Below are 23273 nucleotides of genomic sequence, written 5' to 3'. Positions count from 1 at the left end.
CCAATGTTTTGTTAAGTCATCAAAACTTGCATTCAAAGTCCCATACTCTTGGGCCTTGGGACACATCATTTCTGAGAAGGTGGCAGATAATAACTTTTTTTTTTTTTTAATGATGAAAACAACTGAAGCAAGTTTTAAGCGAGCTCTATAATGCCAAGAAGTGGAAGTTGGCTGGACCACTGATTGGAAATGTGCACGTGGAGAGGAGTGGGACTGACATACTCCACAGTCTGATCCAGTAGGCTCTTCCCACCTCCCGGCATCTGTCTGTGGTCTTCGTAGGAAGCAGGGCGATCTGCGGACTCCCGACTGTTCCTCTGCTGGGCAGCAGAGGACAGTAGAGGACCGCATTTGGGAAGAGCCTCTTTCCCGCACATACCCCTCAGAGCCCAGTAGGTGGCACCCTCCTCAGCCCGGGACTTCAATCTGGCTTCTGGGAGAAGGGTGGCCAGCCATCACAGTCTTTCTGCTTAAGGCTCAGGCTTTCAAAGGGAGCCTGGGAGAGAGTCGTCCCTCCTTTCTGTTTGTAGGCACAGAGCGCCTAGCTCTGAGAAGTCTGATATTACTGATATTCTGATATGCTGATAAGTCTGATATTATTCTGGTCAAGTTTTTGTTTGTTTGTTTGTTTTTATTCTCCAAAAGATTTTTCCTTTCATGTCCACTCTGGCCACAGGACTGTTTTATACTGCAGTGGTTGGTATTCAGCCATTTAAGTGACCTACTTGCCCTTGCATCTCGCTGTCACACAACTGCCCTTAATAAGTTGTTCACCCCTCTCTGTATCTCCATGTTTTTATGGGCGTGGTTATGAGCTGGATTGCATCCCCCCCCCACGCATAAAATTCACGTACAGAAGCTCTCACCCCCAGTGCCTCAGAATGTGTCTGTATTTGGAGGTGGGGCCTTTAAAGAGGTGGTCAAGGGGCGCCTGGGTGGCTCAGTCAGTTGAACGTCCGATTTCGGCTCAGGTCACCATCTCACGGTTCACAAATTCTACCCCCGCATCAGACTTGGTGCTGACAGTGTGAAGACTGTTGTCTCTCTCTCTCTCTCTCTCTCTCTCTCTGCCCCTCCCCTGCTCACACTCTGTCTCTCTCTCTCTCTCAAAAATAAATAAACATTAAAATTTTTAAAAGAGGTGATCAAGTTAAAATGAGGCCATTTGGGTGGGCCCTGGGCCATTAGGACTGATGTTCCTGTAAGAAGAGGAAGAGGCACTTGGGCAGGGGCATAGGGAGGAAAGGCCACCCGCGAGCCAAGGAGCGGAGGCTCTGGAGAAGACAATGTCGCCAGCACCTTGATCTTGGGTTTCCATTCTCCAGAACCGTGAGAAAATCATTTCCTGTTGTTTCAGCTATGCAGCCTGTGGTATTTTGGTACGGCCACCCTGGGAAGGCAGTACAAGCACAATGACAGAGTATGTGCCTCACTGCCTTGATGAGGGGAATAAACAGAATAAAGGACATCAAAAGCTCGTTTAGTAATCTGGTGCGCCGTAGCTGTCGAATAAGCGGTTGGAGTCTTGGACAGCTACTCCCCAGGGCCGTGCCTCCACCGCTGCCTTTCTTGATAGCTCCCCTCGCCCCATAGAGACATTCTTCATCAAGAAATCACAAACCATCATGGGGACAACGTGCGTGGCATCCCACCACGAGTTCCATAAACCCATCTTTTCCTTCCTCCCTCTTGCTGAGTAGAGGAAGTGTCTGAGGATTTCTCCACGTGCGGTGGAGCGATGCCAACCTGCCTTCTCGGGGACAGCTTTCCATTTATTGTGCGTAGCGTGCCCTTCTTTCTCTTACACCTGTCATTCCCCCTCTTAGCCTCTCTTCACTGCCCAGCTTCCTCTTCACACCTTCCTTCCTTCCTTCCTTCCTTCCTTCCTTCCTTCCTTCCTTCCTCCCTCCCTCCCTCCCTCCCTCCCTCCTCCCTCCCTCCCTCTCTTCCTCCCTCCCTTCCTTCCTTCCTTTCTTTTTCTTTCTTTCTTTCTTTCTTTCTTTCTTTCTTTCTTTCTTTCTTTCTTTCTTTCTTTCTTTCTTTCTCTTTCTTTCTTTCTTTCTTTCTTTCTTTCTTTCTTTCTTCTTTCTTTGAAAGATATCACACAGGTGGGAGTTGCAAGTATCTAAAGAATAATAATAAAACAGATGCCAATATACTACCTAGGTGAAGAATAGCACTTGGCCAGTACTTTAGAATCCTAGGTGCCCGTTCTGTTCCCTAGCCCCCTCTCTCCCTGATGTGAGCTATTCAGCTGCTTTTCTTTACAGTTTGACTACCTGTCATATTTCATTGAACCTAAGCCCCTAACAGTTGTGAAGTGAATCATGATTTCATGTCCAAGAAAGAAAAGATGCTTTCATGATTGCAAATAATTGCAAATCACCACTGACTATCAGATGCGTCCTCATTTCTTTTAAAAAAAATGTTTATTTAGGGGCGCCTGGGTGGCGCAGTCGGTTAAGCGTCCGACTTCAGCTCAGGTCACGATCTCGCGGTCTGTGAGTTCGAGCCCCGCGTCGGGCTCTGGGCTGATGGCTCGGAGCCTGGAGCCTGCTTCCGATTCTGTGTCTCCCTCTCTCTCTGCCCCTCCCCCGTTCATGCTCTGTCTCTCTCTGTCTCAAAAATAAATAAACGTTAAAAAAAAAAAATGTTTATTTTGAGAGGGAGAAAGAGAGAGAATCCCAAGCAGGCTCTGTGCTGTCAGCACAGAGCCAGCTGCGGGGCTCAAACCCAGGAACCACGAGATCATGACCTGAGCCGAAATTAAGAGTCAACACTTGACAGACTGAGCCCCCCAGGTGCCCCGTGCATCCCCATTGTTTTAGAGAGATTAAAATGTGAAAAAGTTGATTTTAGAGCCCACAAAATACGACTTGCGTGCACCTGCATGTCTCTTAGTTTTGCCTGTTTTCGAGTTTTATGTCAATGGAATCATCCCATGTGAAGTCTTCTGGGATTGGCTTTTGTCCACAGCATGCTTCTGAGGCTCTTCCATGTGGGCGTGGGCGGCAGAGGTGTGTTCCTTCCCACTGTCATGGAATATTCCACGGCGAACCCCTGCCACTGTACGTATCTACGTTACTGTAGGTGCGCACCAGGTTGTTTCTAGCTTTAGTGATTGGAACTGCTTTTATACACATTCTTGTATGTGTCTTCTAATGCACTCAGGCCTTTTTAAAAAATTTTTTATTTTTATTTTTGAGAGAGAGAGACAGAACATGAGCAGGGGAGGGGCAGAGAGAGAGGGAGACACAGAATCCGAAGCAGGCTCCAGGCTCTGAGCTGTCAGCACAGAGCACGACGCAGGGCTCGAACTCACCAACTATGAGATCATGACCTGAGCTGAAGTCGGACGCTTAACCAACCGAGCCACCCAGGCATCCCTGAATGCACTCAGGTCTCTTAAGGGTATATACATAAGAGTGAATTCTCAGGTTCAAAGGATACGCACACACACACACACACACACACACACACACACACGCTTAAATTTGTGAGGTAATGTCAACATATTTTCTGAAGTGACAGCACCAATCTAAATTCTCCATGTTCATGTCGGTGAACTTTCAGCGACTTTCTCCATTAGAATGGAACGCATTTTGTGTCTTATGTAAGAAATCCTTCCTGTTTTTTAACGTCATGGAGATATGCTCCTGTGATGTCCTCTAAAATTTTACCGCTGTGCCTTTTTTCACCAGAGTTAGAAAACACTCTCTCTCTTTTTCCAGTCAATTCTCATGAAACTGGGATGATCTCTTTGCTTGGAACTTTAGTAAAACTCACGTAAAAAGCCAACTGGGCCTTGTGTTTTCTTTGTCAGAAGATTTGAAGCTATTAATTTTTCTTTTAGGGGTAAATGATATTCAGATTTTCTACTTCTTCCTGAGCTTCCTGTTAATTTACAGTTTACTAAGAATTCTCCCATTTCATCCAAGTGTTCAGATTTACTGGCAAAATAATTGTTCATAATACTTAATTATCTATTTAAACTCTGATATATTTGTATTCTTTCTTGATGAGACTTATCGAGTAATTGTGTGTTTTGTTCATCTTTGTATGTTTTTCATTAATTTCTGCTCATAGCTTTCTTGCCCTCTACTTCCTTCAGGCTTACTCTAATGTTATTATTTTTTTTAACTTCTTAAATGTTTAGCTCAGAACTCCTCAGCGTGTCTTCTTTTCTAAGCATATAAATTTCCTTTTAATACCCTTTTAGTAGAATTCCACAGGTATTAATAAATTGTATTTTCATCTCCTTTTAGTTCTGTTTTTTGATTGCTACTGCGATTTCCTCGCTGACCCATGAGGTACTTAGATGTTTTAAAAAGTATTATTTTCAAACATATTGGGTTTCCTAGTTATGTTTTCATTACTGATTTATAAATAGATTGCACCAGAGTCCAAGAGACGGGTCTGAAGGCCTCAATCCGTGGATACTCACGGAGGCCAGCTTTTTCGCTCCGAGCGTCTCCAGTGGTCAGCGCATACAAGGGGTTGTGCGAGTTCGGATGCAAGGTGTAAGGCATGTCAGTTAGATGGTGTGCTGCTTAAAGTTTGTATCCATTTCAGATTTCTTTTTGGCTGCATTTTCCAACGTTTCCTGAGAGAGTTGTTTTAAAATCTCCCATTACGAGCCTGGATTTTTCGATTTCTCCTTAAAGCATCGACAACTGGTTCTCGATATGCTTTCAGACTATATTATTAGGGTCATACAGGGTTAGAGTTTATGTCTTCCCAGTCAACTGAAGATGTTATCATTATAAGGTGACTTTTTTTTTTTGAACTGTCGTAAACATTTGCGTAAACATTGCTTTTGTCCGATGTTAATGTTGGAACACCACCTTAGCTGCCCTCGCATATCATTTTCCACCAGTTAGCTTTCCACCCATTTGTATCTTTACATTGTTGATAACTCTGTCTCTTGTAAATGGCTGAGTTTCTAAAAACAAATGGAGGCCTTTTGACTCGACTAATACATTTAGATTGATTGCTACGCTTGTGCTTTCCATGTGACCCGTTTTCTAAACCTGTTTTCTGTCTTTTGCCCCAGCATCTTGCCTTTTTAAAAATTAAGGGCTTTTTTTTTTTCTCTTTTTTTTCTATTTCTTTCCCCCTCCTTACTAGTTTGTAAGGTTCATGCACTATCTCTCTGTCTTTTTAATGGTTACCAAGGCTATTTGTCTATATAGACTAATTCTATGGGCTCAGGTGAAAGTTAGCCACTACCTTTATTCTCTGAGGACTCCAGGGTCTTGGCTCCTATCACCCCCCTTCCCACATTATCTGCTACCGTGACCCTGGATTTGGATTCTAGCCTGTTTGTCCCCCCTCCCCGCCCCCCCCCCCCCCACAGAGTGTCTTTTATTCCATTGTGTCCCCAGTGTGTGGCACACAACGGACAACAATAACCTTTCAGGACACAAGTGAATGGACCCTCCAGCAACATTGGTACAGGCTTCTCATTTAGGCCCGATGATTTTGGTTTAGGCCATTTGGTGGAACAAATATGCCTGATTGCCTTACAGCTTCAAATATCTTGACATGGTGTCTGATGCCCTAGGGATTTCTGGTCTCTGTGCACCACTCACCAAGTGCCCTCCAGTTTTCAAGTCACGTCACTCCTCCACTCACAGTCCTCCAGTCACGTCCCATCCCACTCATCCTAAAATCCAGAGGCCCAAACCATCTGCAACCCCCGAGCTCCCTGAACCTACCTCCTACCCCTTTCCTTTCTCACTCCCACCTCCAGTCACGCCTTGCTCTTCTAGAATATTCCAAGCATGACTCCGCCTCAGGACTTTTGCTTGTTGTGTCTTCTGAAGACCTTCCCTAACCTTTCTTGTTGTTTTGTTTTGTTTTGTTTTGTTTTAAGAGAAAGTACGCACACATGTGTGGGTGCAAATGCAAGCTGGGGAGAAGAGGGGCAGAGGGAGAGAGAATCCCAAGCAGGCTGCAGGTTCAGTGCAGAGCCCCATGCAGGGCTCAATACCATGACTCTGGGATCATGACCTGAGCTGAAATCTAGAGTTAGACATGCAGTCAACTGAGCCACCCAGGCACCCCCTTCCCTAACCCTTCTTATACAAACTAGTTATCACTGGTCCCTACTCCCTCCTCACCCCTGTCTTGATATATTCAACTTCCTGTTCTGCTTTAAGTCTCTCCATGGCTCTAAACACCACCTGGACGTTCTTTCCTTCCTTTTTTCTATCGGTCTGTCTATATATTCTATCTATCTATCTATCTATCTATCTATCATTTATCATCTATCATCTCCCACCAGAGTGGAATCTCTGTGAGAAAGAGATTTCATCCCTATTTTCAAGGTTGTGTCTACAACCCTGGGCATATGGTAAATGCCCAATAAGTAACGTATTGTGTAGAAGTATTTGAAGAACTCCTTCAGAAACTACCTCTTCAAGTCTCAAGCTTCCTGGACTTCTACAGGAATTTTTTTTTCCTCTCTCCTTCAAAGTGGCAGAATCATAGAGTTTTCTCACTTGAAGAGATGGCAGAATGGGGCAACTGAGGGTTCGGACAGGTTGACCTGTTGGGCTCAGCTCACAAACTCTGAGGCGGTTTGCAATTGAAAATCTAAAATCTTTTCCTCAGAAGCCCATGAAGCTTCTAAAGTGCAAGCCTAAGTGATGTAGGAATTGCAACCCGAATCAGACTCTGGCCACACATTTTTGGTGATTCTCCCTCATCCGTGGCCTGTGCTCTCTTACCCCCCTCACCGCCCACCCTGGTCCCTCTGCCATGGTTGTCAGGACATCAACATGGGCAGGGCCCTTGTCGGACAGGGGGACCTGCTTTTGTGGTCTCTCTTTCTTTCTCTCCTTCTCCCCCTCTCTCTTCCTCTCTTCTTGTTGCTTCTTTTCTCTGAATTCAGAATATATTTGCAGGTTTAAAAGACATGGGAATGTGGAAGAATTAAAGAAGGTATAGCCCTAATCATCATGGAGGAGAGCCTGGTGACCAGCTGGTGGTCTATACTACCCTTTGTTGTATAGGTGAGAAGGAGAGGCTAGAAGAGAGGACAGAAAATGATTTGCTCAGATTTACAGCGCCCCCAACTGAACCCTTGATTTCCCTTCTCCAGCCTGCCCCCACTCAGTAAATAGAGTCCTTGTCCAACCATTTGCTTCAGCCACAAACCCACGCGTTGTCCTGGAGCCTCTCCATCACCCCGCACCTTCAGCCCACCACATGCGTCTCCACGCCTCTACACAGACTCCCTCACTGGTTTCCTTGCACCTGCTTTTGCCACCCGCCCCGCCGCAGGCCACCAAAGTCTTCCCCGCCCAAGAGCCAGCCGTCTCTTTGACATGCAAGTCATAGCATGTCTCCCTGCTCCAACCCTTCCAGGAGCTTCCGGTCCCTCTCAGAAAAACTCAGAACTCCCATTGCAGCCCACACGGCCCACGCGGCCTGCCCCCCACCCTTCTCTCCGGCCTCGCCCGCCACCTCGCGCCTCCACCCCATTCTGGCCGCAGGACGCCACCGTCCTTGCCTTGTTTCAAACACAAGCTCGCTCCTGTCCCATGCCTTGTACCAGCTCACCCCTCTGTTCAGAAATCCCTCGGCCCACAGTTGACAGAGCTGCCTCGGCCCCGACCAGTCTAACAGATCGCACCCCTGCGCTCTGTGCCCCCAGCCGGCTTTCCTCTCCGCGTGGCAGCTTGCTTGTTCTCACTGGAATGTACACTTCCCGTGGGTGGAGAGTTGTTTTGTTCACTGCTGCAGCTTCTGCACCTAGAACGGTGCACAGCACGTGCTCGGTGAACGTTTGTTAAACAGATACTTAGATGAAGGGATGAATGCATGAATTCGCCCCACGGGTGTGCTTCACTTCAAGGCAGGGCCTGAACTCGAACCCACGACTTCGGATGCTCAGGCCAGGCTCTCCCTGCGGTGAAGTAACATTCGGAAGGGCTGAGGAATCCCATCCCCGGCTCTAGAGGAAGAGAAGTTGCCTCTGGGCTCCGGATGCCTTCCTTCCAGGAAGGGCCTGGCTCCTCTCCCGGTGCAGAGCCCGGTGTGACGCAGCAGAATGCGGGTGCACACTCATGCTGCGGGGGGGGGGGGGGGGGGGGGGGGGGCGGCGCCGCATCCGGGCCTCCCTGGCCACCGCCGAGGGGAACACTGACGCGTACTTGTAGCTGGCGCTTGCCGGACGCAGCCGGCTCAGCCAGGATCCAACCCAACGCAGGCATTTTGTGCACTCCGCGAGCAACACACACGCACCCGTGCACACGCACACACTTTGCATGGAAACAAAACACATCAGAAAGGGGTCCAGGCCTCCCCCCTCTCTTCCTGCCAAGCATGGGGGACAAATGGTAGGGCTCTTGGCAGAAGGTCTCCGTCTCATTCTCTTCGTCTCTGACTCTAGACCATTCATTTCCTCTCATTCAAACGTCATTATGTTTTGGCTGTGTGACTTTCTTTTGTGAGCTTATATCTTCTGTTCTCAGGCTTTGTAACCTATGAATCTTCTGCCATGACCCAGCCTTTGAAGGCCCGATACAACAGACGGAGCGAACAGTGGTCCTGTGAGGGTGGCATTGTGAATGAACAAAACACTTTCCCAACGTCATGCTCAACTCTTGAATGTCATGTAAAATGTCACCTCCCTCTTCGGGGCCCAGAGGGATATTAGAAAAGTAGGTGGAGCACCGAACCCAGACCTGAGAGACTGAGTGAGCAAGCCACCTGCCCAAGCCTGAGGGCTTTGGTCATTTGGTGGCCAGGGGACAAAGACGCTGGGCTCTGGGCTCCCGTGCTGCGGGACTTATGACAGCCCTCGGCCGGGCCCCCTCCTCCTGCCTTTCCCTCCTCTCTACTGCCTCCTTCCAAGGAGTTCTTCCTTGCCCACATGGTGAATTAAGGGACATCAGGAAAGTTCTCTGCCCTTGACTCTCTCTGTCCAGCGGCCACCGTCAGTGACTTGTGGCCTTGATGACCAGGACATGGGCTCCTGAAGGAGTGAGGAGGAGCAGTGGGGGCCTGGCATGGGTGCCCCCTTCACCCTCCACCCAGAGGGGAAGTCCAGGGGCCCGGTGGGGGAGAGGCGTCTGTCCTGGTGCTCAGTGCTGTCTGACTATGAAGCGGCAGGGGGCGCCCGTGGCTCCTCTCCCACAGACCCTGCAGCAGCTGGCAATGCCACCAGCCCAGAGTGCCCACAGGCCCCCTGCAGAGCCCTGTGCTTTTGGGGTGCCCCGTCAGCTCACCTGATGCCCGGAGGGGCCCTTGTGACCCCCCCCCCCCCCGAGCTGACAGCGTGCTCCCAGGGGCCCCTCTTCTCTTACTGCACCATGCGAATCCAGGCCACCCTGCAGACGGTGACTGTCCCTGAGCTGCAGGACGCCCAGCACCTTGCCGGCAAGAGTGGAGGGGCTGCAGAAAAGAAAAGGCAGCCGTGCTCCTCTAACTCCTCTTCCTTACAGACCCGTGGAGGGAAAAGGAGGAGGAAAGGAGAAGCCCCAAGGCTGTGGGTAGGCATCGTGAACCCAGTTTGTCGATGAGCATTTGGAAGCTCAGAGAGAAAAAGGAGTCCCCTCAAGGTCACCCCACTGGATGTGGGCACAGCCATGTCTTTGGCATTTGTCCCAGTGAACACCTCACAGTGCAGGGCGTGGGAGAGGTACGCGGAGACAGAGCAGACCAGGCCTTCCAGACAGAAGCTTTGGCCTTCCTGCCTGCCGGCTCTGTAGTCAAGTGAGCGCCCAGGAGCCAAGGGAGAGGGGGCTGGCAGGGAGTGACCCACATCCTCAGCCCTTGACATGGCTCACTCCTCACAAGGCCATGGGTCGATCTTTGGGGGAAAGGGTACGGGTGGAGCACAGGGTATGGGAGAAAGCGCTGTCTTAGAATTTTCCCTGGGCTGACATTTCCCAGTTGCACCTTTGAACGCTGTAAAAAAAATCCTCAAAACTCCCTTTTACGGGAGTTACTCATTCACTCTTGCCTCAGGCCAGATGACCTTTGGCATGTGGTTGGGGTTTTGTTTGCTTTTCTTAAAAGTCCTAGAGTTTGTAGTTGGACCAGTGTCATTTGGGTGAGGAAGAGAGGAATTTGGGGTGCGGTACCAGGCTTCATTTTCCTCCTGCCCTCCACCTCCTGGGAGTCTGGAAACATTGGAAAGGTTACGGATTCCGAACTCAAACAGGTTGATCATCTCTGGCTGTGGCCCTCATGGGGTGCTGAATGAGGTAGACAAAAGCACATCAAAAACAAAAAGACAAAATCCAAGCCACCGCCCATCCTGCCCTCAATTCCTTTAGGACCGTGCTCTCATCTGGATGGCAGCTAAGTTCAACCCAGATCATTCTCTTTATTTCACAACTGCAGTTACCCTAATCAGCTTTGCACACCGAGAGGTGCGTGTTAGCAACTTTTCAAAATTAGTATTCCAATTACCTAAAAGTTAAGTGACCTCCTGTAAGAATCAGGGAGGGCCAATTGGCTGTGTGACCTTGGGCAAGTCACCCAACCTCTCTGGGCCTCAGATACCCCTTCTGCACAGAGGAGGAATGAGTTCCAAGGCCCTTCCAAGGCTGATGCTCTGCAGCCTGTAATCATGCAGCCTGTGGTAAAGGGCCACCCCGACTCAACTATTTCTGACCCACAGATTAGAAGGTTTGTCATAACCACACCCATCTTGGACTTTCTGAGAGCTGGCTGGACATTCTCATCTGGCGTCCCGTGGGCCCTCAAGCGTAAGATGCCCCAACCAGACAGTTGTCCCCTTTTGGCAGCCTAACCCCGCTAATAGCCCATTTTCTCTTCCTGCCCCCAGGCTGAGAGCCTCAGGATCACCTTTGAATCTCACTGTCCTTCAACCTCCACATTCATCTGGTTGCTGAGATCTGAATGTTCTAGTTATGAAGGGCCCTCTGTTCCTAGTCCCACAGCTGCTGCCTGGTTCATGCCCTTGTCACCTGTCCCCTGGACTCTTGCTTCCACCTCCAACACGCCCACAGCCTCCCTCCTGTCACTCCCACTCCAACCCATACTGGGTCTGTCACACGAACCCACGACTCTGGCCAACCTCTCCCCACTGCGGACACTTGAATAGTCTCCAGTGGCCAGCGGAACAAACAGCTGACGTCCGGGGCCTTGCAGGACGTAAGCCCAACCTTACTTCCCTCCCACACGTCCCCTACATTTCAGCCGCGTTTGGTGTCCCTTGCTTGGGGTTTCCCACCCCAGCTGTTCCCCCACCCTTCACATTCAATCTGGAACACACATAGCTACAGTACCTGCTAAAACCCACCTCTTCATCAAGGCCCCATATGAATGTTTTTCCTTGAAACTTTCCAGGAGACTCCCACTAAGGATCAATTTCTCATTTATTCATTTAGTCAACAAATATTGAGGAGTGCCTGGGTGGCTCAGTCGGTTAGGCATCCGACTTCAACTCAGGTCATGATCTCGCAGTTCGTGGGTTCGACCCCCGCGTTGAGCTCCGTGCTGACAGCTCAGAGCCTGGAGCCTGCTTCCGATTCTGTGTCTCCCTCCCTCTCTGCCCCTATTCCGTTCGCACTGTGCCTCTCTCTCAAAAATAAATAAACATTTGGGGCGCCTGGGTGGCGCAGTCGGTTAAGCGTCCGACTTCAGCCAGGTCACAATCTCGCAGTCCGTGAGTTCGAGCCCCGCGTCAGGCTCTGGGCTGATGGCTCGGAGCCTGGAGCCTGTTTCCCATTCTGTGTCTCCCTCTCTCTCTGCCCCTCCCCCGTTCATGCTCTGTCTCTCTCTGTCCCAAAAATAAATAAAAAACGTTGAAAAAAATTTAAAAAATAAATAAATAAATAAACATTAAAAAAATTAAAAAAACACAAAAAACAACAAATACTGAGCACCAACTGTGTGCCAAAAACAACAAATATTGAGCACCAGCTGTGTGCCAGGTACTGTTCCAGGCACTGCAAATTCAATGCTGAGTAAGATGGACACGTTCCCACTCACAGGGAGCTCGCTGTTCGTGGCAACAGAACATGAGCAAACAAGGAAATTGTCGATTCTCGTGGGTACGATAGAAGAGCTCTCAGATCAGCTGGCCCTTGTTACAGTCCACTGTAACATGCCTAGTGGTGATCAAGCACTACCTTGTGAAGCCCCTGGAGGCAGAACCTGGGTCAGTAATCTCTGTGACTTCCACGACGCCTAACATCATGACTTCCGTCACTTGCGTGTGGCGGTGCCTCAGTACATGTTTATGAGAGGAAGGAACAAGGGGAGGGAGAGAGGGAGGAAGGCGTGCATTTGGAAAAACATTTTTAAAAACTTTATTTGATTTTATTTTTGACAGAGCACAAGCGGGGGAGGGGCAGAGAGAAGGGGACATGAAGTGGGCTCTCCACTAACAGCAACTAGCCCGATGCAGGGCTTGAACTCCCCGACGGTGAGATCATGACCTGAGCCAAAGTCGGACGCTCAGCTGACCGAGCCACCCAAGTGCCCTTGCAAAACATTTAAGCCAACGCTCCTGGCCAGCAGTGGAGCACTTACCAATATCTTTACTTGTTAAATTCAGAATTGCAGTAAAAGGAAATTCTCATCTTGTGCGTGCCCATTTTGCAATCCCTAGAGATGAGTTTCAGTTTGAGAAGCTCACTCCAGATAGGCAGGGGAAGGGCGCTGCACAGGCCTGGGATGTAGTTCCTGCCCTGCCATCTAATGATTGAGAGAATTTGAGCACGTTTCTTAATCTCTCTGAGCCTTCATTTCCTCATCTGTAGAACGGGGATCATAAAACCTGCCTCATGGAATTGGAAAACCAGATAAGACAGGTGTGTGAGGAATTGCTTCTTAAACTGAAAGAAAGCACCCTGTAACCATAAAATTGATTGGGAATTATCCCAGGTCCGTGTCCTGGCTTTGTCTGGGGAACACTACGATAGACTATCTGCTCCCCAAAGAAGAAAAGCTGCTAAAATCTACTGTTCTGGAAGCTTCCACGGTAACCTTAGGCTGCCTGAAAAGTGACTGGGTCTTTCTTACTCTTCCCTAAAATATGTTCTCTATGATTGCACCTCTTCTAACCACTAGGGTTGTAGCTGCGACCACAAGAGGCACTTGGTTGCCTTCCCTGAAAAGTGTGCCCTTATACCTCAGGCTCCCAGACCAAATGAAATGAAGTCATTTCTTGCCTTTGCCATGATTTGCTAGTGCCGGCCTGTGAAATGCGGTCTGCCCAGTCTCTACTCACCAAACATAGACTGTAAAGGCCCTGCAGACTTCTCTCGTAGCCCACTGCTCCTTCCCAGCACAGTCTCAGACTCGGGCACATCTTCTGCGCCTTCCAAAACTCACTCATCCCCACAGCCCCCATGCCAGACTGATTCCAGTGGGGTTGGCATGGTAGGGAATGACTCAGCCTCAGGATGTCGCAGCCAGAATCAAGCCTTTGAAACAGACTATCATTCCAACAAGATGAGATTCCAGTAGGGTCAGGTCTGTGTTGGTGACCCCTGGTAGACACACTTGCCCCTTGCTTGTCCAGACTTTCCTGATGGGTTCCGGAGTTTTGGCAAAAGTTCCTGCAGCATTCTGAACTATCATTCCATTAAAATTTTTTTTAAATGTTTATTTATTTTTGAGACAGAGTGAGACAGACCATGAACAGGGGAGGAGCAGAGAGAGAGGGAGACACAGAATTCAAAGCAGGCTCCACACTCTGAGCTGTCAGCACAGAGCCCGATGCGGGGCTCGAACTCACGGACCACGAGATCACGACCTGAGCCGAAGTCGGATGCTTAACCGACTGAGCCACCCAGGCGCCCCATGAACTGTCATTCCATTTAAAGATTAAGTCCCCTAAAAATGGCTCTCGACCATCAATATCTACTCTGATGAAGTGGGGATATAAGCAATTACTTGGGCACATACACCCCTTCAGATATTTGATAAATATTAACTGAGCTGAAGGAAGGGGAGAGAAGGGGCACCTGGGTGGCTCCGTCGGTTGAGTATCTGACTCTTGGTTTTGGCTCAGGTCATGATCGCAGGGTCGTGGGATTGAGTCCGGTGTTAGGCTCTGCACTGAGTGTGGAGCCTGCTTAAGATTCTCTCTCTCTCTCTCTCTCTCTCTCTCTCTCTCTCTCTCTCCCGTCTCTCCCTCCCCAACTCATGCCTGAATGCTCTCTCACTCTCTCTAAAAAACAAAAGAAAGAAAAGAAAAAGAAAAAAAAAAAGGAGAGAGATATACAAATATAGAACAATCTGTCATTAGCACATTTCCCATTAGTGTGTTCTTGGCATATCATTCACTGCTCCCGATCACCTCAATCAATCAGGACTCCGGTGGGCATCTCCCCCAGCTTCTGTTCTCCTCCTCTCTTAACAAACATACGCTTTTTGGGGTAGAGCGGGAATGGGGAGAAGAGGGTCTCTCAGACAACTGTCCTCACGTTGCAGGGAATTGGAGAAAATTGCATGGAATCGTCTAGCAATCTGATTCTTGCTCCTGCACTCCACCTCCCCGTTTACTCGGAACCCGGTAGAATGCCACACCCTTAGGGAATTACAGAAGAAAAGATCACCACAAAAGGAAAAGAAGCCATCTGGACAGCAGGCATTTAGAGAGTGGGGGAGGTCTTCTCTGCTGCGGTGGGCTGAACACCATGCTTCACAGGGATGGACCGTTGGGGCCAGGAGCTGAGCCCCAGCCCCCCTCTGATGTGAGTTCCCACTCGTGAAAGTCTTCTGCAGTGAGATCCTGGCAGCCACTGGCCCTGGGCACAATTGCTCCTGGATTCGCTTTCCATGGAGGGGCGGGGACACATAGAATTGCCCTGCCATCACCATCCGGGGGTGTAAGCACAGAATCAGGGGAGAGCTGACAGGGACTTTCCACTGAGGACCTGGACCTGTGGCTTGACTTGCTCTTCAGTACCCGTGAAGACATCCCCCCCCCACCAAGACTCCATTTCCCCACCTGTGAAATGTGACCAATGACACACATCTTGTGTGGTTGTTGGTGGGAAAATTATGTGAAATGTATCTGGAAGCACTTTGGCAAAGGTTTAGTACAAATGTTAGTGACTGTCACCAGAGAGCTAATGCACACACAAGACACACCCATTTTTAATTTATTTTTTATGTTTTAGAGAGAGCGTAGGCAGGAGAAGGGCAAAGGGAGGGAGAGAGAATCTTAAGCAGGCTCCACACTCAGCGCAGAGCCCAACAAGGGGCTTGATCCCCAAACCCTGGGATCAAGAACTGAATTGAAATCAAGAGTCAGATGCTCAACTGACTGAGCCACCCTGGCACCCCAAAACACACCTATTTTTTTAGTTTATTTATTTTGAGAGAGAGCGCACACAAACAAGTGGGGGAGGGACAGAGGGAAAGAGAGACAGAGTCCCAAGCAGACTCTGAACCGTTAGTGCAGAGCCTGATGCGGGGCTCAAACTCACAAACTGTGAGATCATGACCTGAGCTGAAATCAAGAGTCTGTGCCACCCAGGCACCCCCAAACACACCTATTTTTAAACTTCATTTTAGAAATTGATATACAGTAAAATTGGGGTGTGTGTGTGTGTGTGTGTGTGTGTGTGTGTGTGTGTGTGCGTGTGTGTGCGTGCCCAGTTCTGTGAATTGTAATATATGTACAAATTTGTGTAACCATCATGACAATAAGACTATGGAAGAGTATCATTGCCCCATTCAGCCACCAAGGACATTTAGTCACAACGTATTATTATTTTCATGTATCACTGGATTCAATTTGCTAATATTTTATTGAGGATTTTTGCATCTATGTTCGTGGAATGGGGATATGAAGTTTTCTGTTGTCATTGTGTGGCTTTGGAATCAGGATAATGCTGGCCACTAAAATAGGCTGGGAGCACTCCTCCTTTTTTGCTCTTACTTCTTGACATGTTTGTGAGAATTCACTAGTGAGACCACGGGGGCCAGGAGATTTCTCTTTTAAAGGGTTCCTAACTATGAACTCAATGTCTTCAATCATTAGAAGACCCCTCAGATCACCCTTTTCATCATGGCTGAATTGGTAGTTTGTTCTTTTTAAGAAGTTAGGCCATTTTATTTAAACTGTCAGATTTGTGTGTGTGGAGTTGTTGGCAGTAATTCTCTTATTACCACATTAATGTCTAGGGCATCTGTAGTGATAGCTCTCATTCTGAATATTGATGATTTGCATTTCCTCTCCTTTTTTTTATTCGATGTTTATCAATTCTGTTGATCTTTTCAAAGAACCATCTTTTGATTTCATTGACTTTCTCTATTGTTTCTGTTTATTATTTCATCGATATCTGTTCTTTTGTTATTTCCTTTTTTTTTTTTTTTTTTTTTTTTTTTGCTTGCTTTGGCTTGCTTTTGCTTTTCTTGTTCTAGGTTCTTAAGGTATAAGCTTAGATGATTAAGCAGATACCTTTCTTCTTTTCTAAGATAAGCATTGTTTTCTTCTGAGCACTGCTTTAGGTACATCCTATAAATTTTGACATTTTATGTTTTTACTTTTATTGATTCAAAATATTTTCTTATTTCCTTTGAAACTTTCTGACTAATTATTTTAAAGTCTTTTGTTTAATTTCCAAGTGTTTAGAGATTTCGCTAAATATATTTTATAATCATTAAACCTAGGAAAGCTGTACAAAACTAAAGAAGCCATTATTTTAGAAATGAAATAGTTTATTGAGCACCTTATGTGTGCAAAGCACTAGGCTAGGTATTGTTTGGGGTGCAGGGCGGCATGAGATTTAGATCCAGCCTTTGAGGAACTGACTGTTGAGGAGGAAAACCAACATGCTTATGCAAACAAATGGAATGCATGGTGGTCGGTGATACGAGCTTCTACGTGGTGCAGAGAAGGGCTGTGATGGGGGTCGGTCTCTTCCAGCCCAGGTGATCAAGGTCAAGGTTGTGAGCTGGGCTTTGAGAATGGGTAGCATTTCCAGACTGAAGGTCTTAGGGTAACACCATGTTGGTTAGAGGGAACTTTGCTTGGCAATGGCAGGAGACCCTGCCCTTGGTCACTCTCCTGCCATGCCCACCTGAGCCTGGCACGCTTGGCCTGCTTAATTCACACGTCAGGGAAGTGACCGAATCAGACTGACAGGACCGAACTCTTCCAGAAGTTGAAGGCAGCTCCTAAAGCCTGTAGAGAAATGGGCAGTGTTTCCTGGGCCAGCAGAAGGGGAGGTGGAATGACGAAAATAAAGCTAACATCCAAAGAGTATTCTATTCTACTTCCCTCACATCCTGCCGCCTCACAGATATGGTCTGTCCTCCTGCTTTGTCAGAAACTGAGCTGCACTTGGAAGTTAAGGGCTCAAGACCATAGAGCAACTCATTGGCAGACCCTGGAGCATGCTGCTGTGTTGTGGACGTGAGCCGAGTCAGCCCTGGGACTTGAGCCTCTCCAGCCTACGGAAGGAACCCCGGAGTCATTGAAGCCAGCAAAGAATGGGATGGCAGGTGGTAGGAGAGAAATATTTGCTCCTGTCCTGAGGGTTTGGTTCAAGGAACAGAGGGGGACGTGTGAGGTGGAGACGGCTCCCATCCCGTGAGACACAGGAGAGATCAACCACAGAGGAAGAATTCCTGGGAATCCATAACCACATTTTCTTCATTCTTCCTGGGGCTGTCAGTCATATTTCGCCCTCTTTCCCATTTTTCTTCCCAGCCTGATGTACCGGGTCAGCTTTCAGCACATAAACAAGAAGACTAAAAGCAATGCTTCTGAGATTTTGGAACTTGCATTTTCCCCAGCAGTTTACCTTTTGCACTTGGATATATTGGCTTTTTTTACTGATACGCTGGTGACTTAACAAGAAGGAAATATGTTTTAAGTCTCCTAGCAAAGATTAAAATAACTAGATTTCATTTTATACAAAAAAAATTTTTAAGCAACTGGTTGATTTCTCAGTGAATTTTGTTACATAAACTCTCTAGGGGGTTGCCACAATGTGGGGAAGATAAGGCACCAATCTTAGCACCTAGCCCAGCCAGTTGCAGACCCCTTGATATGGAGACAGGCTGCATGAAGAAATCAAAGACAGAGTCAAATACCCTAAAGCTTTATGAAATCCCATCATGGCATTTCCAAATGACGCTATGAAATTGGAACTAATCTTGGTTACCTTACCATCTGGCCCCAAAGTGAAAGGTCTATATGACCTGTTTTCTCATGCAAATAACTAGTTTGTTCTAAAGAGGAATAATTTTGTTTTGTTTTTTTTTAAATATATTTATTGTCACATTGGCTTACCTACAACATCAGTGCTCATCCCAACAGGTGCCCTCCTCCATGCCCATCACCCATTTTCCCCTCTCCCCAACCCCCCCCCCCCACCCTCAGTTTGTTCTCTGTATTTAAGAGTCTCTTATGGTTTGCCTCTCTCCCTCTCTGTTTGTAACTTTTTTTTCTCCTTCCCTTCCCCCCTCGTCTTCTGTTAAGTTTCTCAAGATCAACATATGTTGAAAACATATGGTATCTGTCCTTTTCTGACTGACTTATTTCACTCAGCATAATACCTTCCAGTTCCATCCACGTTGCTGCAAATGGCAGGATTTCATTCTTTCTCATTGCCAAGTAGTATTCCATTGTGTATATAAACCACAATTTCTTTATCCATTCATCAGTTGATGGACATTTAGGCTCTTTCCATAATTTGGCTATGTTGAAAGTGCTGCTATAAACATTGGGGTACAAGTGCCCCTATGCATCAGCACTCCTGTATCCCTTGGGTAAATTCCTAGCAGTGCTATTGCTGGGTCATAGGGTAGTTGTATTTTTTGAGGAAACTCCACAGTTTTCCAGAGCGGCTGCACCAGTTTGCATTCCCACCAACAGTGCAAGAGGGTTCCCATTTCTCCACATCTAGAGGAATAATTTTGAGGCAGAAGAAATTTTTAGGAGGAATCAGATTCTGATGTATGCAAAAACAAGGCATCCTATGGGATTTTATATTTCTTCAGGTGCTTTATAGTTCACGAAAGACTTTAACATGCCCTATATCTTTTGGATCACCAGAATGACCCCCAGAAAAAAAAAAAAAGGCTGGGAAGGGATCAGTGACTCTGGCCTTAACGAATAGGGAAACGAAGACTCCAAGAGAGTGAAGAAATCCATGGCTTATGGAGACTAGAAGCAGTTTCACACATCTGTGTCCACTTTTTTTTTAAATTTTTTTTTGATGTTTATTTATTTTTGAGACAGAGAGAGACAGAGCATGAACAGGGGAGGGGCAGAGAGAGAGGGAGACACAGAATACGAAACAGGCTCCAGGCTCTGAGCGGTCGGCACAGAGCCCGACGCGGGGCTCGAACTCACGGACCGCGAGATCATGACCTGAGCTGAAGTTGGACGCTTAACCGACTGAGCCACCCAGGCGCCCCCGTCTGTGTCCACTTCTAACTAAGGTCTCTATGCCGTAGGAGACTAGGCTCAAAGCTATTTAGAAGGCAGATTGAACCCTTTTGTACTTACTGGTACATCTCCCTAAGGCACCCACAAGCATCTGAGTAATGGTTTTAGGCTGATATTTGATTAGCTTTCATGATGAGAGAATGTGAGATTTTTACCGAAGTTATTTAAATAGCAATGTGTGCATAAACTCGGGCTATCTAATGGAGACGAAGGGAGAGAGAGAGGGAGTCGTGTGGGCAGCTCTGCGGCCTGCCCTGGGCTTACTGGCTTGACTGCTAACCAAGCCTCCCCACTGCATGGTGCCTGTGACTTGGTGGTACCTTTTCAGTGAAGTCTGCCAGCACACAGCCTCATGCCCCCGCACACTCAGCCGGGGACAGGCTTCCAGATGGATCTGGCCTGCTCAGGCCAGATTCTGACCCATTTTAAGTGATCCCTGCTTCCATTCAGGCTCCTCGGGTGAAACATTCACAGACACGGAGGCCTGTGAGTGTTGCGCACTGTGCCAGGAATCCCACGAAGAACCTGAGAGAGTCCTTGCCTCGAGGCTTACATTCTCATTTCTCCTGTCTCTACTGCCTAAATAATTGGCTCTGAGATGGATTTGGTTCTCTAATGTCTTTTCTGTCAGTGAATCCCCGAGGCGGTTTCACTGCTACCGTCGAGCAGTGAGAGAGAAGCGTCCAACGGCCGGCCCGTGCTCCTCAGGGAATGGCCCTGTGGGACCGCCTTGGGCACCTCCAGATGCCCAGCATCCCAGCTTCTGGGCCCCGAGCGATGCTAACGCGCTACCCCCAGTCCCTGTGACCACCGAAAACATCCGCCCACCCCCTCCCCCTTGGTCTGAAATGCCAGTATGGCTCTCACGTGAAAATCACCGAATCAGTCTGACTGGTAAACTTTGTGTTTGGAAGCGCGTCGCCCAACGACAGTGGAGCCGGCAAACCGTGAACCGCAGGTACAACGCGGCACACGGCCTGCTTGTGTGTGACCCTCGAGCTAAGGATCGCTCCCGTGTTTTCAAAGGGTTGGGGGGGAGAGGAGGAGGGAAAGTGATAGACTCGGCACGTGCTCCTGCCAAGTCTGCAGGTGCTGGTGCAGGTGCAGGTGCTGGTGATACCATGATGGAGAAGACATCCTTGTTGTCCCGAGGGAACGACAGTCACGTGCGGGAGAAAACAAACCACCGGAACAGCAAGCGCCATTGTGCAGTGATGGGGCCCTACGCGTGTTCACATGTTGCTATGGAGGCATAAAAGAGGGACGCCCAGCTCAGCCTTGGGGACTTGGGGAGTGCAGATAAGGGGAGCCTGCCAAGGAGAGGTGGCCGGTAAAATTAATCTGGAAAGAGAAGTAGGTGTTAGCCAGGAGAAGGGTGTGGTGTGGCGAGATGGAGGGGGTCGGGGGGACGGTGAGGTAGAAACAACAGCCTCGGCAGAGAGACAGAGACAGAGACAGGGAGAGGGGGCACACAGGCTGTTAGCGGGACCCAAGGTAGGGCACCTCAGGAGCTGGAGCTGGAGAGGGCTGAGGGCCGTGCCAAAGGACCTTGTGTCTCACAGCTAGATGCTTGGACTTTACCCAGGTTCAAATGCTGGCCCCATCGCTTAGTAGCTGTGCGGCCTTAAGCAAAGCGTTTAACCTTTCTGTGCCTCAGGCTCCTCATCTGTAACCCGTGGTTAAGGAGAGGACCTGTCCCGGACGGTTGTGACAACACCGAATGACACAGCACACACAAAGCACGCAGAACCATGCTGGCTCACAATTCATACTTGGCCAAAGGTGGTAAAATTGTTGTGGTCGGGCCGTCACTGGTTGGCCATCGGCAATAGGGAGGCAGTTGAGAAGCCGTGAGCACCCACTGCATGTCTGTCTCTACCTTAAGCGCTAGGAGTACAATGGTCTTGTCTCATGACATCCATACGAGACCTAGACCTTGCAGAAATCCAGGCAAAAGGTGCTAAGATGATGAGGTTCCCTGGTGCCAGTTGCCAGTGTGGGGGAAATGGGTCTATGCCATGACTTATGGAATGGGTCTATGCCACTCTTCACCGAAGGCATGTAGGGAGTCATCTTTTTTTTTTTTTTTTAATTTTTTTTTTCAACATTTTTTATTTATTTTTTTGGGGACAGAGAGAGAGACAGAGCATGAATGGGGGAGGGGCAGAGAGAGAGGGAGACACAGAATCGGAAACAGGCTCCAGGCTCCGAGCCATCAGCCCAGAGCCTGACGCGGGGCTCGAACTCACGGACCACGAGATCGTGACCTGGCTGAAGTCGGACGCTTAACCGACTGCGCCACCCAGGCGCCCCTAGGGAGTCATCTTTGAGCACGAGGGCTTGCATGGGAGCCCAGGCAGGCAGGAGGTCTGGAATAGGGCGTGAAGAACTTCTTAATTCAAGAATCACATGCTTCCTCTTTCTCCTAAAAGGGAAACATCAAACCTGGCTTAAGAGTGGAGAAAAGTAGGGGCGCCTGGGTGGCTCAGTCAGTTGAGCGTCCAACTTCAGCTCAGGTCATGATCTCGTGGTTGCTGGGCTCGAGCTCCATATTGGGCTCTGTGCTGACAGCTCAGAGCCTGGAGCCTGCTTCAGATTCTGTGTCTCCCTCTGTCTGTCCCTCACCCACTCACTCTCTGTCTCTCAAAAATAAACGTAAAAAAAAAAAAAAAAAAAAGAGGAGAAAAGTAGTGAGCCTTCCCCGGACCCGACTCATACCGATCTTTGGCAACTTTGCTTTGCTTTGGTGACCCTCTCAAGTCATTAGGTCTCTGAAATTTCTTTGGGCTCATGCAATCCTTCAGTGGGTCTGTGTCTCCTCACACAAAGAACGCCTCTCTCTGCACGTGTAGTCCAGCCTGGAGCAGAACAACCAGAGAGGCAGAGGGCTGTCACCCGTGAGTTGTGCCCACCTGGGTTTCTTCACCCAAACAGAGTCCACAGCCTAGGGAGGGCTTGCACTGGACAGAAGAGAAGTCATTTCCTGCCCTCTCTTGTGGGGTCTCCCTCCGTCTGCTTTGCCCCGGCTCAGGGGACCTTAGACACAGACATAGCCTGCAAAGGCTGCCGGGAAGTAAGTGCCAACTTTCAGGACTAGACCCCCTGCCCCCCATTTCTCCTGTTGGCAGTGCAGTGAGCATAGAGAGATCCCCCGCTTCTGGAAAGCCCCTCCAAGGCCTCTGTGCTTTTCTAAGCTGGTGAGGACCTCCAAGGGCAGTCGTCTCTCCACGGGTCGGCCATGTGCCAGCGGACCTGCTGCGGGAGCACGGAGGCTACAGTCCTTCCGCTGAGTGCGGCTGGGCCCACAGTGCCCGTGGCCCAGGTTCTGTCATCCCCACTACAGCAGCAGACCGGCTCTGGCAGTCTCAGCCACCCAGCCCAGGGCCCATGCAAGTGGGACTCTGACAATGCAATCTCTAAGTGCTCTGGGCTCCTGTGAAAGGAGAACATTATCTTGGATATTATTATACCGTAATGAGAGAATGTTCCTCTGTTCTGCGGCTTTCTGGCTGAGCACACCGTGCTCCCTGAGGAAATACGCTCTGATTTATTTTCCCTCCAGAATACTCAAGCTGACACACAGAGACTCGGGTCTGTGGTCATTTCCTGACCATTCGCCTCTCTCCAGACCACCCTCCACTCCCCAGACACCCCATTGCCTGCCCCTTGGGCCCCAGACCCTCTCACCGGACTACCCAGGTTCTTAGAACTTGCTTTGTACTGTTTAAGCACTTCGCTCAACTGTGTCCATTTAATTCTTAAAATAGTCCTAGGGTGTAAGGATTATCACTGCTCTCATTTCACAATTGAGGAAGCTTAGCCTGGAGAGGTTAAGTAACTTGCCCAGGGTCACACAGTAAGTGACAGAGCA

At 48.7% G+C, this 23273-nt stretch overlaps 1 protein-coding gene across 5 annotated transcripts in view; it reads left to right on the top strand.

Annotated features, from left to right (window-relative positions):
- The window catches only part of MAB21L3 (mab-21 like 3), a 138303-nt gene that overhangs the window by 72575 nt on the left and 42455 nt on the right, over positions 1–23273 (top strand). The window contains exon 6 of one of the 5 annotated variants that reach the window (XM_058716100.1): positions 6909–7143. The exons of 3 other annotated variants lie outside the window; for them this stretch is intronic. In XM_058716100.1, the coding sequence (XP_058572083.1) occupies positions 6909–6914 (6 nt within the window). In that variant the 3' untranslated portion in view covers positions 6915–7143. Of the gene's footprint in view, positions 1–1139; positions 1478–6908; positions 7144–23273 lie in introns of those variants that run through there. One more of the 5 variants, XM_058716101.1, reaches the window with a different exon arrangement.

This window comes from Neofelis nebulosa, chromosome 2, assembly GCF_028018385.1.
Source record: "Neofelis nebulosa isolate mNeoNeb1 chromosome 2, mNeoNeb1.pri, whole genome shotgun sequence".
NCBI lineage: Eukaryota > Metazoa > Chordata > Mammalia > Carnivora > Felidae > Neofelis > Neofelis nebulosa.
This window is presented reverse-complemented; position numbering and strand designations above follow the sequence as displayed.